Here is a 16,309-nt window from a genome sequence, read left to right on the forward strand (position 1 = left end):
CAAGTCAAGAGTTAGGAATGGATAAAGAAGTGTGGTGTATCGATACAATGGAATATTGCATTCATGCTAAGTCACTTCAGTCGTGTCCAACTCTTTGTGATCCTGTGAACTGTAGCCAAGCTCCTCTGTCCATCAGATTCTTTAGGCAAGAATATTGGGGTGGGCTGTCATGCCCTCCTCCAGGGGATCTTTCTGACCCAGGGATCAAACACATGTCTTTTATGTTTCCTGCATTGGCAGATAGGTTCTTCCCACTAGTGCCACCACAGTAAGTGTTAGTCGCTCAGTTGTGCCCGACTCTTTGCAACCCCATGGACTGCAGCTCTCCAGGCTCCTCTGTCCATGAGATTTTCCAGTCAATGATACTGGAGTGGGTTGCCATTTCCTTCACCAGGGGATTTCCCCAACCGAGGGATCGAACCTAGATCTCCCGCATTGCATGCAGATTCCTTATTGAGTGAGCTACAAGGGAAGCCAAGTGCCACCACATTACTCACACATGAAAATGAATGAAATAATGCCACTTGTAGCAACATTGATAGACCTAGAATATATCATGCTAAGTGAAGTCAGACAGAGAAAGACACATGATACTGCTTATATGTGGAATCTAAAACAAAAAGCTACAAATGAACTTATTTACAAAATAGGAAAAGACCCCCAGACATAGAAAACAAAGTTGTGGTTACCAAAAGAGAGAAGGGGGAGATAAATTAGGAGTCTGGGGTTAAGATATATACACTATTGTATATAAAATAGATAACAATGAGGATTTACTCTATAGCACAGAGACTTCTGGGCTTCCCTGGTGGCTCAACAGTAAAGACTCCACCTGCATTGCAGGAGCTGCAGGAGACAGGGGTTTGATCCCTGGCTCAGGAAGATCACCTTGAGGAGGGCATGGCAACCCATTCTGGTATCTTGCCTGGGAAATCCCATGAACAGAGGAGCTTGACAGGCTACAGACCATGGGGTTGCAAAGAGCTGGACACGACTGAAGCAACTTAGCACTCAATATTTTGTAATAACCTATAAGGCAAAAAAACTGAAAAAGTATATTTAGATATAAAACTGAATCACTGTGCTGTATACTTGCAACTAACACAGCATTTTATATCAACTCTAATTCAAATTTAAAAAAAAGAGTTCTGTTTTTGGCATGTAAAATTTAAGATACTGTTAAGACAGTCAGGTGAAGATACAAAGGAAGCAAGTGGATATTTGTATCCACCATCATTATTGGGCTTCCATTTATCTCAAATATTTCTATATATTTTCATGTGGAAAATCTTGATTTGTGGTGCAAACACTCAAGTTTGTTGAAATGATCTTTGATTATAATTCTCTCAAGCAATTTTACTTGTAGAAAGCTCTTCTGAGCTCTATTCCCTTTAGAGGAATTTCTTAAGTTTCAAAGGTATCTGTCTAAACCATTCTGAATCTTCCTCAGATCAGGAGATGTGCAATATCTTAGTAGGAGTATGACATATGGCAGTGCCACTCATGAAGCACCCACCGAAGTTTCTGTAGTCTTCTGGATTTTCCTGGCATATTCAAGAAGTGGGGTTGTACCAGATGCCCCAAAGGAGGATGCAGCGAACTTTGGCTCACAGGCCAAATCCAAGCCCCATCTATTTTTGTAATTAAAATTTAATGGGAATATTGCCATACCTATTCTTTAGATATTACATATGGCTGTATTCACACTACAATAGCAAAAGCTGAATAGTTGCTAGACTCATGGCTCACAAACCTTAAATACTACCTGTCCCTTTAAGAGAGAGTTGACTGACCCCTGCTCTGAAGTTTCTTCTGTTCAGAAAGCCTCATGATTTGGTGACTTGAGGAAAGTAAATCAGAAATGAACTAAAATCTCTATGCATTTACCACATGAAACAATTGTGAGAGTAGATATTTGATATTCAATGTTTAATTTTAGCAATTTTCTTTTTTTTTTTGCTCTAAAGCTGAGACTCAGAGTTCAATCAAAGCAACAGAAACACCAGGTAAGTTCATTTTTCTTTTCTCTGAGAATACTCCTGAGTAAAATCCCAAGAAGGAGACAAAATAGATCAATCAGTTTGAGGACAGAGTGAAATAGTATAAAAGAAAATATTACCTGGCAACTAAAATATTTAGGAAACCTTGTGTTTAAAAAAAAAATGCAGACAAGGAGAATGTGCAACAGTGTGTGTGAGTGCTCTGGGGCCTGGGTTAGCGGAACCAGCTCTGGGAAGTGCATAGAGCTTGTGGAATTTTCCTCTCCCCAGAACCTACTGTTCCTGGTCTGTTTGTGTGGTCAGCATGCCCTCTCCCAAAATATAGGGTGTGCTTTTGCTGTCGTCTCTACTCTCTAACAAAGCCTGGTCCTGGCATCCAAAGAGATGAATTCATAAACCACCGTTAACAGTCTAAAATGCTATCACTTCGAGAAGCACACACGCTTTGCCATCCTTAGTTTTAAGCTGAAAAAAATTTGGATGATGAAGCAATGGAAATTGGAGAAGATTATTGGCAGAGGAAAATGGTCATGTTGAATCTTCATACTGTTTTGAAATTGTAATTATTTCGAGATTTTTATTTTCCTAATTCCTGTCTGGTGCGTGCATAAGTGGCAGGTCTCTTAGGTTATCAATATTAACCACCTTTGCTACGTACAAAATGAGAAATGTGTGAAATAAACCTAGGAGATCATGAAACTTTTATTTTTTGGACCAGAGAAAGATTTACTGCAGGGCTGAGCAAGGAGAACAGGTGGCTGGGAAATACAGAGATCATGTAACTTTTTTTTAAAAATGGAAAAATAAAGCCATGAAAATTATGAGTGACTGTAATAACATTTTCACAGCAAATGTCCTAAACAGTCATCATGGTCTACCCTCAAGAATTAGAAATGGGAGTTATATGCTTTTAAATTTAAATTATTTATCTTCTATATAATATATCAAATAATAAAGGAAGTTATTTTTATATTGTTAACTCTCTCTATTTCACCTCATCATTGTACTTTTTATCCTTTATTTCCATCTACACAGTCTAGAAATGCATTGGAAAAAGCCTTGGGAAAAACAAAACATAAAAATAGTACATCCAGGCAAAGAGGGCAGCTTTGCGTTGGCTGATGCTTTGCACTGTTCCAGAGAAATCCTGTCCCCTGTTTCATGGATTGGTTATCAAGAAGGAGTTACAGATGGAGGCGAATCAGGAGGCTGCCAAATTGTCAGCTCTTTTTAAGGAGAGACCAAAGCATCTTTTATTTTGTTTAAAAGACAGTATTAACAAAATTCCAGCTTTAACCACAATTGATTTTTACATGTAATGAAAAGCACATTTAGATTTTAATTTTGAGTTATGGAAACTAATTCTCCTAAAATAGATAATAGACAAACCATTGATTTGAACAGTGAATTAGAAAGAAATAAGGCTGAGTCTATCAACTGCAAGAAAGGTCAGTCTTAAACTTCAGATATATGGTAGGGCTAAAGCCTAAATCCAGGAGAAGGCAATGGCACCCCACTCCAGTACTCTTGCCTGGAAAATCCCATGGACAGAGGAGCCTGGTAGGCTGCAGTCCATGGGGTTGCACAGAGTCGAACACGACTGAAGCGACTTAGCAGCAGCAGCAGCAGCAAAGCCTAAATCCAGGTTCACTCAAAAAAAATTAACAAATATCCCCCATCTCCTTAAAATGATTAGTATTTTTCTTTTAGGTAATGTTGAGGCAAGCATCTAGCCCAAGGAATTTTCAGCAATGCTTCCTTCTAGTAAACACAAGCTAATACACATTTAGTCTTTGAGTAGAAGATTCATAGCGCTCATTTGATATTTTCTTTCACATAATGCATCTGGCTTTAATTTCCATGAAAAATTGTGTTTTTACCACTCTCTTCAAAAATTATTAAGGGTCTAGAAATTGGTACTTGTTTTATGTAGGATCTTTTTTTGGAATTCAGAATAGGCAACTGTATATAAAATGTGAATTATAAGCAATTATATGTAGATATGGACTTCCCTGTGGGCTCACATGGTAAAGAATCTGCCTGCAATGCAGGACACCCAGGGTCAATGCCTGAGTTGGGAAGATTCCTTGGAGAAGGGAATTTATATCCATTCCAGTATTCTTACATGGAGAATTCCATGGACAGAGGAGCCTGGAAGGCTAGAGTCAATGGGGTTGCAAAGAATCAGATACAACTGAGCAACTAATACTTTATTTTTATTTTCTATATGTAGATACAACATTCAATTTTATATAATAAAAATACAAGAAAGGTACTCACAGTTAGATGGGCGTGGTTGATCAGGTCAGAAGACATGTCCGTTCATTTCATTCAATAGAGCAAAGGTTGCATGAATGGACAGCTGTGTTCAGTAATGCTAGGCGTGAAGAAGAATTCACACCCAATATCTAAAACATGTGGGAGAGTAAAATTTCAACTGCCCACTGTAACATACCTGGTAAGATTCCAAGTTTAGTATAATCCCCTGCTAAATATACAGAAGGATATATTCAACCAATCACTGCTAACCGAGGCATTCAATCTTTGTTCTGTTCCATCACATATAGCACTAGCTAAGATTTTGAGTGATACATGGAGCCTGCCATGAAGGGTTACTAAAGACTAGTCGATATAATAAATAACTATAATAACTCCAGCAGTCATATAGGTATAAAGTGATGTGTCATTGATAAGCCTCAGATAACATTATATTAGGATCAGAGGAGGAAAAGAATTTTTTTCCCTTTATCTGTATCATATACTGGGTGAGATAAAAGCAGTTTAAGAAAATGAGAAACAGGTTCATGAAAAAAGTGGTCTAGCTGCCAGATTTTTGTGCCTACTTGATTTTTAGCTCTGAGTTCAGAGCTAACGAGGATATGGAAAGACCCACTAAAAAGTGATGAAAGACTGTTTATTCCCTAGAGATATATGCAGACATTATGTGGCTATTACAATAATTTAAAGCAATAATAGAATTCACTTTTGTTTAGCCTTATCATTTTCCCACAGACAGGCAGAGCTAATAACTTGTCCTTGAAAATTAACCTCTTGATTTCTTTGTAAGAGATCTCAGCTCGAAGAAAAATGGACCAATATGCCTCAATATATTGGGAAAGGAATAAACCATTTGCCTATAATTTCCTGAAAATACAACTATATTTGTCCAGGTTTTCCAGAGAAGCAGAACAAAGAGAATATACATATATAAATATGTATTTATATAAACATATGGAAATCTCTAGAGAGATGTATTATAAAGAATTGGCTCAACGCATTACAGAGTCGGAGAAGTCCCAAGACCTCAGCCGGCAAACAAGGCCCAGAAGCGGGGAGAGTGCATGGTGCAGTTCTAGTCCCAGTCCAAAGTGCTGAGACCAGAAGAGCAGATGGTGCAAGTTCCAGGCTGAAAGCTGGAAAGCTCAAGATCCAAGCAGTGGCTCAGTTCATAGGCATGGAAACATTGATATCCCAGCTCAAGGCAATCAGGCAGAAAGAATTCCTTCTTACTCCAGGGAGCCTTTCTGTTTGTGTGTGCATGCATGCTCAGTCATGTCCACCTCTTTGCGACCCCATACAGGCCTTCAACTGATTGGATGAGAGCCACCCTAATGGAGGTAATATATTTCACTCATCTACTGATTTGAATACTAATCTCATCCAAAAACACATTCACAGGCACACCCAGAATAATGCTTGACCAATACCTGAGAGGCAGGTTCAATCCTTGGGTTGGGAAAAATCCCCTGGAGAAGGAAATGGCAACCCGCTCCAGTATTCTTGCCTGGGAAGTTCCATGGACAGAGGAGCCTGCTGGGCTACAGTCAATGGGGTCACAAAGAGTCAGGCACAACTTTGTCACTGAACAACCATATCAAATATCTGAGAACCCCATAGCCAAGTCAACACAAAAAATTAATCATCACAGCATTCTCATTGTGACCAGCACAGCTTGTGAAAAATCTTGTACACATCTTTAGTTTCTCAACTGTGTTTCAGGACCTCAGTTGTTTTTTAGACATTAACTTTTTTATTGAAAATCAGAAGCTAGTACAGACAACTGCCATCAAAACTGACTACTGGCCTTTGGAAAGGAGGATTCTCTGTCGTGGTTCATTCATTGTACTTGACATCTTATGCAATGCCTGGAGTTGGTTACTGGCAAATTCATATAATGTGAAACACGAACTATTTTATACAGACGATTACTTACCTGAATATTCTAACTTTGAATGACAGAATCTTGATACTATTGTTCAGTTAGAATGTACTCAAACTAGAAATATAGCCATAGCAAATGATATTCTGAGTTGTTTTAGTAACTTGGAAATTTTGTGATGTTTAGAAATTAGTTGAGAAGAAAATAACTCAGTTATGGAATGAGAAATAGAAATTAGCTTAGGGCCTGGCATAAGCTTCCACTTGGGAAATTATATGAACCTATAAATCTAGGTATGGCTAAGTGGTTTCTCCTCTGGTTCAAGGATCTGATAAGTCTCTGAGAAGCGCTCAACCCTGTTCTTGAGACTCTGTAGTCTACACTGAACGGTCATAAAAACACAATCTTGGACTTCCCTGGTGGCGCAGTGAATAAGAACCCACTTGCCAAAGCAGGGGCACAGGTTTGATCCCTGGTCCTGGAAGATTCCACATACTATGAAGGAACTAAATCCCATATGCCACAACCACTGAGCCTGAGCTCTGGAGCCCATGAGCCACGACTCTGGAAGCCTGCACCTGGAGCCTGGGCTCTGCAACAAGAGAAGCCACCTCTATCAGAAGCCACCTCTATCAGAAGCCACCTCTATCAGAAGCCTCTGCATCACAACAAAGATTATCCTCCTCTCACCGCAACTAGAGGAAGTCTGAGAGCAGCAAGGAAAACCCAGCATAGCTGAAAAACAAACAACAAAAACCTCAATCTCAACTCAAAGAACAAACACATTTCAACAATATTGCTAAGGATGTGAGCTCCTCCAGTAAACTCTACAATGTGCTCGCTTTTAATATATCAGGAAGAATTCTCTCTGTCTCCTTGTATGTTTGTGCAGAGTCTGGTCTGGCCACTGAAGAAAGAGAGGTTTAGTTTCTCTTGGTATAAAGAAACCTTTTGACTGGTGAATAAATGGAAATAGGTGATATTTCATGTAGCAAAAATAAAGATGCGCTTATAACTCATTGTTACTGAGCGGCAGCAGCTTAGGCAGCATAGAGTCGTGGTTGACAGACCAGAGTCTAGAGTCTACATTCAAACCCTGGCTCTGTGTGACTTTGGGCAAATTATTTAAGCTCTCTGGGCTTTAGCTTCCATTATATGAAATGATAAATTTATTAATACAGTAGTGAGTATGAAGCCTTAGAACAATGCATGGCACATAGTGTCCCATCAGTTCTGTTCAGTTCAGTTCAGTCACTCAGTTGTGTCCAACTTTTTGTGACACCACGGACTGCAGCATGCCAGGCTTCCCTGTCCATCACCAACTCCCAGAGCTTCCTCAAACTCATGTCCATTGAGTCGGTGATGCCATCCAACCATCTTATCCTTTGTTGTCCCCTTCTCCTCCTGCCTTCAATTTTTCCCAGCATTGGAGTCTTTTAAAATGAGTCAGTTCTTCACATTAGGTGGCCAAATTATTGAGTTTCAGTTTCAACATCAGTCCTTCCTTCCAGTGAATATTCAGGACTGATTTCCTTTAGGACGGACTGGTTGGATCTCCTTCCAGTCCAAGGGACTCTCAAGAGTCTTCTCCAACACCACAGTTCAAAAGCATCAATTCTGCGGTGCTCAGCTTTATAGTCCAACTCTCACATCCATGCATCACTACTGGAAAAACCGTAGCATTGACTAGATGGACTTTTGTGGCAAAGTAATGTCTCTGCTTTATAATATGCTGTCTAGGTTGGTCATAGTTTTTCTTCCAAGGAGCAAGCATCTTTTTAATTTCATGGCTGCAGTCATCATCTGCAGTGGTTTTGAAGTCCCCCAAAATAGTCTGTCACTGTTTCCATTGTTTCCCCATCTATTTGCCATGAAGTGATGGGACCAGATGCCATGATCTTAGTTTTCTGAATGTTGAGCTTTAAGCCAATCTTTTCACTCTCCTCTTTAACTTTCATCTAGACTCTCTTTAGTTCTTCACTTTCTGTCATAAGGGTGGTGTCATCTGTGTATCTGAGGTTATTGATATTTCTACAGGCAATCTTGATTCCAGCTTGTGATCATCCAGCCCAGCATTTCTCATGATGTACTCTGCATATAAGTTAAACAAGCAGGGTGACAATATACAGCCTTGATGTACTCCTTTACTGATTTGGAACAGGTCTGTTGTTCCACGTCCAATTCTAACTGTTGCTTCCGGACCTGCATGCAGGTTTCTCAAGAGGCAAGCCAGGTGGTCTGTTATTTCCATCTCTTGGAGAATATTCCACAGTTTGTTGTGATCCACACAGTCAAAGGCTTTGGCATAGTCAGTAAAGCAGAAGTAAATATTTTTCTGGAACTCTCTTGTTTTTTCAGTGATTCAATGGATGTTGGCAATTTGATCTTTGGTCCCTCTGCCTTTTCTAAAACCAGCTTGAACATCTGGAATTTCATGGTTCACATACTGTTGAAGCCTGGCTCGAAAATTTTGAGCATTACTTTGCTAGCATGTGAAATGAGTGCAATTGTGCAGTAGTTTGAGCATTCTTTGGCATTGCCTTTCTTTGGGATTGGAATAAAAACTGACCTTTTCCAGTGCTGTGGCCATAGCTGTGTTTTCCAAATTTGCTGGCATATTGAGTGCTGCACTTTCACAGCATCATCTTTTAGGATTTGAAATAGTGCCACTATAATTCCGTCACCTCCACTAGTTTTGTTCATAATGATGCTTCCTCAGGCCCACTTGACTTCACAATCCAGGGTGTCTGGCTCTAGGTGAGTGATCACACCACCGTGATCATCTGGGTCGTGAAGATCTTTTTTGTACAGTTCTTCTGTGTATTCTTGCCACCTCTTCTTAATATCTTCTGCTTCTGTTAAGTCCATACCATTTCTGTCTTTATTGAGCCCATCTTTGTATGAAATGTTCCCTTGGTATCTCTAATTTTCTTGAAGAGATCTCTAGTCTTTCCCATTCTATTGTTTTCCTCTATTTCTTTGCACTGATCACTGAGGAAGGGTTTTTTATCTCTCCTTGTTCTTCTTTGGAACTCTGCATTCAAGTGGGTATATCTTTACTTTTCTCTTTTGCTTTTCACTTCCCTTCTTTTCACAGGTATTTGTAAGGCCTTCTCAGACAGCCATTTTTCTTTTTTGCACTTCATTTTCTTGGGGATGGTCTTGATCCCTGTCTCCTGTACAATGTCACAAACCTCCATCCACAGTTCGTCAGGCACTCTGTTTATCAGATCTAGTCCCTTAAATCTATTTCTCACTTCCACTGTATAATCGTAAGGGATTTGACTTAGGTCATACCTGAATGGTCTAGTGGTTTTCCCTACTTTCTTCAATTTAAGGCTGAATTTGGCAATAAAGAGTTCATGATCTGAGCCACAGTCAGTTCTGGGTCTTGTTTTTGCTGCTATATAGAGCTTCTCCATCTTTGGCTGCAAAGAATATAATCAGTCTGATTTTGGTGTTGACCATCTGGTGATGTCCATGTGTAGAGTCTTCTCTTGTGTTGTTGGAAGAGGGTGTTTGCTCTGACCAGTGCATTTTCTTGGCAATACTCTATTAGCTTTTGCCCTGCTTCATTCTGTACTCCACGGCCAAATTTACCTGTTACTCCAGGTATTCTTGACTTCCTAGTTATATATTAAAAAGCTTCTCGATGTTTTCGGGTCATATTATCCAAATTGTGAATTTAAGGTAAGACGATGTATATATTTGGGGAGAGACATGAGAACATTCTAAAACTTTCAGAATGCTGCAAAAAATTTCACTTATCTCATTGCTAATGATGCCATTAGCAAGTAAAAGATGAACTCAACTAACTGAAAATCTCTTGGTTGCATGGCTTTATGAAAAGGAAATGGAAAGGGTTTTGAGTCATGCTTGCCTTATGTTTTAGCTCTTCCACTTCTTCTCAGAGGTGTTACCTCATCTCTGTGAGCCACAGTATCTCCATTGTTTACAGTACAGAATAAAAATGTTTAAGAATAAGGTAAGTTAGTGTGTATGGAAGCAATTAGCATGGTGCCCCATTTATTCTTTGCATATGTATATAATTTTCTGGAATATAATAACTATATTAAATCACAAAAGAAAAATACGTCTTCCTTCTATATATATTTCTACGGTTACTTAAAGTAAACAAATCTCTAGTCATGGTTACTATTGGGTTAGAGGGTGCTATTACCTCTGGTTAGTCATGCTGATGACCCAAAGCAAAGTGAAAGAAATTTGAGATAAATTGTTTTTGCATAGCTTAAAGAGTACAAGTAGGTCAGAATGTTAAGGTCTGATGAGAGAAAAAATTAATTTTTATCATGTGAACGCAGGAAAGTTTCTTTTAAATATTTTGCCCATTGAGTACATGGGATGTTCCATTAAGGGTGAAAATGCAGATTAGTGAAAGTGAAAGTGAAAGTGAAGTTGCTCATTCATGTCTGACTCTTTGCGACCCCGTGGACTGTAGCCCACCAGGTTCCTCCGTCCATGGGATTCTCTAGGCAAGAATACTGGAGTGGGTTGCCGTTTCCTTCTCCAGGGGAATCTTCCCAACCCAAAGATCGAACCCAGGTCTCCAACATTGCAAGCAGATGCTTTAACCTCTGAGCCACCAGGGAAGCCCGAAAATGCAGATTAGCAAGTACAAACTCTGGCTTAAAAGGAACCCTGATAAAAAAAAAAAAAAAGACTCTAAAGTCTTAAAGCTAAAAGTCACCTTAGGGTTGAGGGAAAGAGTTACTTCTGAAAATTACATACAGGCTATGCCGGTAAAGGAATAGCTGACTACAAAAGTAACATGATTTCAGAGAATCAATAGAAGAATAGAAGAAATCTGTGTTTTGTGAAGATAGTTTAACTCTGATATCAAAATTTAACATAGTTCAGTTCAGTTCAGTTCAGTCGCTCAGTCGTGTCCGACTCTTTGTGACCCCATGAATCGCAGCACGCCAGGCCTCCCTGTTCATCATCATCTCCTGGAGTTCACTCAGACTCATGTCCATCGAGTCCGTGATGCCATCCAGCCATCTCATCCTCGGTCGTCCCCTTCTCCTCCTGCCCCCAATCCCTCCCAGCATCAGAGTCTTTTCCAATGAGTCAACTCTTCTCATGAGGTGGCCAAAGTACTGGAGCTTCAGCTTTAGCATCATTCCATCCAAAGAAATCCCAGGGTTGATCTCCTTCAGAATGGACTGGTTGGATTTCCTTGCAGTCCAAGGGACTCGCAAGAGTCTTCTCCAACACCACAGTTCAAAAGCATCAATTCTTTGGCACTCAGCCTTCTTCACAGTCCAACTCTCACATCCATACATGACCACAGGAAAAACCATAGCCTTGACTAGGTAGACCTTAGTCGGCAAAGTAATGTCTCTGCTTTTGAATATACTATCTAGGTTGGTCATAACTTTTCTTCAAAGGAGTAAGAGTCTTTTAATTTCATGGCTGAAGTCACCATCTGCAGTGATTTTGGAGCCCCAAAAAATAAAGTCTGACACTATTTCTACTGTTTCCCCATCTATTTCCCATGAAGTGATGGGACCGGATGCCATGATCTTCGTTTTCTGAATGTTGAGCTTTAAGCCAACTTTTTCACTCTCCTCTTTCACTTTCATCAAGAGGCTTTTTAGTTCCTCTTCACTTTCTGCCATAAGGGTGGTGTCATCTGCATATCTGAGGTTATTGATATTTCTCCCAGCAATCTTGATTCCAACTTGTGTTTCTTCCAGTCCAGCATTTCTCATGATGTACTCTGCATAGAAGTTAAATAAACAGGGTGACAATATACAGCCTTGACGTTCTCCTTTTCCTATTTGGAACCAGTCTGTTATTCCATGTCCAGTTCTAGCTGTTGCTTCCTGACCTGCATACAGATTTCTCAAGAGGCAGGTTAGGTGGTGTGGTATTCCATCTCTCAGAATTTTCCACAGTTTATTGTGATCCAAACAGTCAAAGGCTTTGGCCTAGTCAAAAAAGCAGAAATAGATGTTTCTCTGGAATTTTCTTGCTTTTTCCATGATCCAGCGGATGTTGACAATTTGATCTCTGGTTCTTCTGCCTTTTCTAAAACCAGCTTGAACATCAGGGAATTCACAGTTCATGTATTGCTGAAGCCTGGCTTGGAGAATTTTGAGCATTACTTTACTAGCATGTGAGATGAGTGCAATTGTGCAGTAGTTTGAGCATTCTTTGGCATTGCCTTTCTTTGGGATTGGAATGAAAACTGACCTTTTCCATTCCTGTGGCCACTGCTGAGTTTTCCAAATTTGCTGGCATATTGAGTGCAGCACTTTCACAGCATCATCTTTCAGGATTTGAAACAGCTCAACTGGAATTCCATCACCTCCACTAGTTTTGTTCGTAGTGATGCTTTCTAAGGCCCACTTGACTTCACATTCCCAGATGTCTGACTCTAGATCCACACACCAATTTTACTTACTACTCTTGGCATCAAAATCCTAACTTATTAAAATGCTAATTAATGATATAGTTGCAGACACATTTCCCATCTCTAAAAAACTTAGCTTTGCTTATGTTTTTATTCTTTTAAAGTAAGTCAGGCTCTTCAGTATAAGAAGTGCTTGCTCCAGAAGATGTGCTGTATATACAATAGAATATTACTCAACGATAAAAACAAATGAAATAATGTCATTTGCCACAACATGGATGGGCCTAAGGATTATCATATTATGTGAAGTAAGTCAGATAGAAAGAGACAAATATATGATATGATGTATATATAGAATCTAAAAAAAGAAAACCACCATACAAACGAACTTATCTGCAGAACAGAAGTAGAGTCACAGATGTAGGAAGCAAGCCTATGGTTACCAAAGGGACTAATGAAGGGTGTGGGGAGAGGTAAGTTAGAAATTTAGGATTGACATGTGCACACTCAGTTCAGTTCAGTTCAGTTCAGTCGCTCAGTCGTGTCCGACTCTTTGCGACCCCATGAATCGCAGCACGCCAGGCCTCCCTGTCCATCGCCAATTCCCGGAGTTCACTCAGACTCACGTCCATCGAGTCAGGGATGCCATCCAGCCATCTCATCCTCTGTCGTCCCCTTCTCCTCCTGCCCCCAATCCCTCCCAGCATCAGAGTCTTTTCTAATGAGTCAACTCTTTGCATGAGGTGGCCAAAGTACTGGAGTTTCAGCTTTAGCATCATTCCTTCCAAAGAAATCCCAGGGCTGGTCTCCTTCAGAATGGACTGGTTGGACAGTACTATATATAAAATAGGTAAACAACAAAGACCTACTGTGTAACACAGGGAACTAAATACAATATCTTGCAATGACCCATAATAGGAAAGAATCTGAAAAAGAATATATAATATTTGTATGTGTGTGTGTATGACTGAATCACTGTGCTGTACATTTGAGACTAAGACAACATTGTAAGTTAAACATATGTCAACATAAATAAATGAAATTAGAGGAAAAACATTAAAAAAATAAAAGCGTCCTCAGGGATCCTATCAGCATATTGCCTCTCAAAGCACAGGGTGGGACCAACTATACTCACAGCATTTATTGACTGAACTGCTGATGCGCTGCTTACTTATATAATAGATCATATTCCACTCTGATAACAAAAGCCTAGAGTAAACCATGCTCTCCTTCCCTAAATGTCAGGATGCTCAGAATCAATTATTACAGCCAACATCAGCAACCGTATTGATGCTTGGTATTAACTCTTAGAAGGAGCTTATTTGTTTCTTCCATTTGCCATTGCTTTGATTTCTTATTTCTATTCATCTTATGCTATACATCATTGCTGCTGCTAAGTTGCTTCAGTCGTGTCCGACTCTGTGCAACCCCATAGACTGCCTCCTACCAGGCTCCTCCATCTCTGGAATTCTCCAGGCAAGAACACTGGAGTGGGTTGCCATTTCCTTCTCCAATGCATGAAAGTGAAAAGTGAAAGTGAAGTCGCTCAGTCGTGTCCAACTCTTAGCGACCTCGTGGACTGTAGCCTACCAGGCTCCTCCATCCATGGGATTTTCCAGGCAAGAGTACTGGAGTGGGGTGCCATTGCCAATATGTATCATTACTTAACTAAAGTCAAAAGTTCAAGAAAGCCATAAGGGACTCCTCCAGCTCAAGTCCCTCCTCAGAGATGTCCACAGTTCCCAGGGGGAGGACTGCTTTCGTATCCTTGCCAGGCTCAATCATTGGCTGGGAGCTGCCTGCATGAAGTATTAAACCAGTAAAAACACAAGGATGGAATTCAGAGAGCAAGTGGAGATCCTCAGTCAAAATTTACACTATCGGTTGTTCACCTTTGATGACGCGCATTCTCATAGTCACCAGAGTGCCCTGGTACAGCAATAAGATCTCCTGTCTTAAAAGCTTTCCATAATTTATCTAATAAGTCACTTCACTTGTGTCCAGCTCTTTGCAACCATATGGACTGTAGCCTGCCAGGCTTCTCTGGCCATGAGATTCTCCAGACAAGAATACTAGCGTGAATTGCCATGCTGTCCTCCAGAGGAGCTTCCCAACCCAGGGAGTGAACCTGCATCTCTTTGTCTCCTGCATTGTCAGACTGGTTCTTTACCACTAGTGCCACCTGGCAAGAGCCAAATGTGTACCACTATCAGATGCCAATAGGGTAAATTTGGATATGCATTATTACAATAGACTTGACTCTGCAGGTCTCTATTACAACAGAGTTTGTTCCAAGGGTCTCTGCCTCAAACAGCCTGCTCCAAGTTCTAGCTTGAAGTTTGCAAACTAAATTTAAGTCATAACATATCAATAATTTGATATTGAATACAGTCAACAAAAGTAAATGTCTAAGAGCAAATTTATATCATCTAAGAGCACCACACACAAGTGTCTGCAGAGTCACATACCTTTATACTTAGAAAATCTGAGAAAATTAGATAAATTGACTTTGGTTGAAAGACACAACTCTCTAGGTGCCTAATCACAATATAACAATTGTACTTATACTATAAATATTATTATATTGTTATAAAATAATATGGGCTTCCCTGGTGGCTCAGATGGTAAAGAATCTGCCTGCTAATGGAGAACCCCATGTTTGATCCCTGGGTTGGGAAGATATCCTGGAGAAGAGAATGGTAACCCCCTCCAGTATTCTTGCCTGGAGAATTCCATGGACAAAGGAGACTGATTGGCTATAATCCATGGGGTTGCAAAGAGTCAGACACCACTGAACGATTAACACTTTCACTTTCATAAACTAATATATTAATATAATGTAAATTAACATGTATAGTACACTTCTTTAATAATTATATATATAATAAACATATTAGTATCAACACTTCTAAAGAATTTTAATTTATTTTTATTCAATTAATTTTCACAACACTATGATGAAGAAAAATTATAATCACCATGTTTTTATTTTGAAATCCAGTTTTATTATTAATTTTTCTGATCACAGAAATAGCACATGCTCATAGTAAATATTTTTAAAATAATCTAGCTTTAGAGAAGTATATAATATTGTAGACAGTTAAAATATTCCATAAATGTTATCAATTATTCTCAGAATTATTTTTAACAATTTGATATATCTTCTTGAATATTTTTAGATTCTTTGGTAACATTTATTACTAATACTGATATTTTATCAAATGCAAGATTAGAGTAAATGTATTTTTAAATTTTATATTTTTTCACTTCATTCAGTTCAGTTGTCCCTCAGTCGTGTCCGACTCTTTGCGACCCCATGAATCACAGCATGCCAGGCCTCCCTGTCCAGCACCATCTCCTGGAATTCACTCAAACTCATGTCCATTGAGTCAGTGATGCCATTCAGCCATCTCATCCTCTGTTGTCCCCTTCTCCTCCTGCCTCCAATCCCTCCCAGCATCAGAGACTTTTCCAGTGAGTTAACTCTGCATGAGGTGGCCAAAGTATTGGAGTTTCAGCTTTAGCATCAGTCCTTCCTAAGAAAACCCAGGACTGATCTCCTTCAGAATGGACAGGTTGGATCTCCTTGCAGTCCAAGGGACTCTCAAGAGTCTTCTCCAACACCACAGTCCAAAAGCATCAGTTTTTTGGTGCTCAGCCTTCTTCACAGTCCAACTCTCACACTCATACATGACCACTGGAAAAACCATAGCCTTGACTATATGGACGTTTGTTGGCAAAGTAATGTCTCTGCTTTTGAATATGCTATCTAGG

The 16,309-nt window shown here is 39.7% G+C and overlaps 1 protein-coding gene across 4 annotated transcripts in view; it reads left to right on the forward strand.

Moving 5' to 3' along the window:
* EMCN (endomucin) overlaps positions 1-16,309 on the forward strand; it is a 128,060-nt gene that overhangs the window by 83,708 nt on the left and 28,043 nt on the right. For 2 of the 4 annotated variants that reach the window (XM_068975434.1, XM_068975436.1), the window contains exon 4: positions 1,968-2,006. The exons of the other annotated variants lie outside the window; for them this stretch is intronic. In XM_068975434.1, the coding sequence (XP_068831535.1) occupies positions 1,968-2,006 (39 nt within the window). The remainder of the gene's footprint in view (positions 1-1,967; positions 2,007-16,309) is intronic. 4 annotated transcript variants of the gene reach the window in all.

The sequence above is a fragment of the Capricornis sumatraensis genome, chromosome 7, assembly GCF_032405125.1.
Source record: "Capricornis sumatraensis isolate serow.1 chromosome 7, serow.2, whole genome shotgun sequence".
NCBI classification, from domain to species: Eukaryota; Metazoa; Chordata; class Mammalia; order Artiodactyla; family Bovidae; genus Capricornis; species Capricornis sumatraensis.